General features: G+C 34.1%; 1 protein-coding gene across 1 annotated transcript in view; it reads right to left on the reverse strand.

Annotated features, from left to right (window-relative positions):
• The window catches only part of DNA2 (DNA replication helicase/nuclease 2), a 60,928-nt gene that overhangs the window by 51,262 nt on the left and 7,701 nt on the right, over window positions 1–1,965 (reverse strand). The window contains exon 4 of the mRNA XM_008567108.1: window positions 937–1,120. Coding sequence (XP_008565330.1) covers window positions 937–1,120 — 184 coding nt within the window. The remainder of the gene's footprint in view (window positions 1–936; window positions 1,121–1,965) is intronic.

Raw genomic sequence — 1,965 nt, forward strand, 5'->3', positions numbered from 1 at the left:
CTCAGCCAGTGAGCCGCCGGTCTGCACGTGGGATCCGAACCCTCGGCGGGAGCGCCGCCACACTTCCCAAGCGGCGCATTGTAGCAGTGCGCCACCGGGCCAGCCCCACACAGATTAATTTTATAATTTTAAAAATATCCTGTGAGGGGGGAAAAATTTTAACAAATAACCCTGGTTCGGCTTCAACAGATAAACTGCATTGAAACAAAGGGGTTGGGTGGAAGGCAGAACTAATATAGAATAAAAGAAACTTAAGAAACCTTTCAACGAAATAATACTAGGACTCTGGATACTAATGTGAGCAAACCAACTAATAAAAATATTAGATATTTTTGATAAAAGACATTAAAGATAAACTGGGCATTAATTTAAGAAACTACTGTTAATTTTATTGGGTATAATAAAGATATCATATTTAACTTTTAAAAAATTCTCAGCTGTCATTTACTTGCAAAATAATATAATGTTTGGGAATAGCAGAATGTGAAAGTTGGGTACATGGGAGTATATTATAATTATCTCTTAGTATATGTTTGAAATATTCCATAATAATCCTTTTAAAAGAGACTTTCAGACATTTTTCATTTATTGGGAATCACATGAATCCAAGTTTGGAAATGTCTAGGTGTATTAAATAAAAAATTTTGCCACTTTAATTTTTTTATCATTAGAATTAATTATTTTATTAAGTTAAACAAGATTAAAAGAATGTAGGTACCTCGCCTTAAATTCCAGCACTGCCACTTACTAGCTACATGAGTATAGGCAAGTCAATTAACCTCTCTGAGCCCATTTTCCTCATCTATAAAACGCAGCTGATTACTGTTTTAATCCTCCCTCACAAGATTGCCGGGAGGATTAAATGAAATAATAAATGTAAAAGTGCTCTGTAAACTCTAAGACCCTGTAGAAGCATTAGCTATTAATATTATTTACCCTAAAAGTTTCACTCAGGACAGCTCTTCTCATACATCGAATACTACTGGCTATGCTTGTGCCAGAAATCAGCATGTCTGGATACAGAATCAAATATCCAGAATCTTCATCTACTATCCAAGTATTAGATGTGCAGTCTCCCTCCAAATGAATGATATCCCCTGGCTCTATGGGTACAGAACACCTAAAAATAAAGCAATGTTAAAGCATACATACATAGTTTAGGTTCCTACAATTTAAACACAATAAGAAGGCTTCTAAAAGTAAACGAGTATTTTACCTGAAAAAAGAAGTATTTCTAAATTTATAGGTCTTTTAAAAAAAACTAAATACTAGTAGGCAGTCTTCTGAATCAATTCCTAGTCACTCAGTAAACGAGTATTTTACCTGAAAAAAGAAGTATTTCTAAATTTATAGGTCTTTTAAAAAAACTAAATACTAGTAGGCAGTCTTCTGAATCAATTCCTAGTCACTTTGCCCCTTTGTACCTCTGAAACACACCTGAGAATACCCATGGATTTTCCTTAAATCCCAAAAAGGAAAACCGCTTAGTGCTAACAATGTCTATTGTAAAAGCTATAAAAACTTTGCCAGTGAACATACAGCTCCAATTATGAATTGTGTTGTTTTAATAATTAATTCTCTCATTCTTAAGACTTATAGCATATCTATAGCTCCTATAAGTCTTGAAGCATGAAGCCAAATCCAGTGTGGCAAGAATAAAATCATATTTATTTCAATCAAACTATATAACTTGCAGCCTGGACAAAGAGCCAAAGTTAGACCTCCACCTTCTCTGTATGCCCCCTCTACCCTTCATGTACCACACTCTGAGTAGAGAAATATAGGGTCTAAGAATGTTCTTCTGTTGAAGTTAATTTTTTCTTACTGAAATTAACAATTTTTAAGCTGCAATCTTAAAACAGAATGTGATGGGAAATAGGAAGTAGTTATTAGTAAGCCCCTTTATAACTTGGTTTTCAAATGACAATAAAAATCAATTTGGGGGATAAAGAGACTTGAGATGCT

The sequence above is a fragment of the Galeopterus variegatus genome, unplaced genomic scaffold (genome assembly GCF_000696425.1).
Source record: "Galeopterus variegatus unplaced genomic scaffold, G_variegatus-3.0.2 Scaffold293, whole genome shotgun sequence".
NCBI lineage: Eukaryota > Metazoa > Chordata > Mammalia > Dermoptera > Cynocephalidae > Galeopterus > Galeopterus variegatus.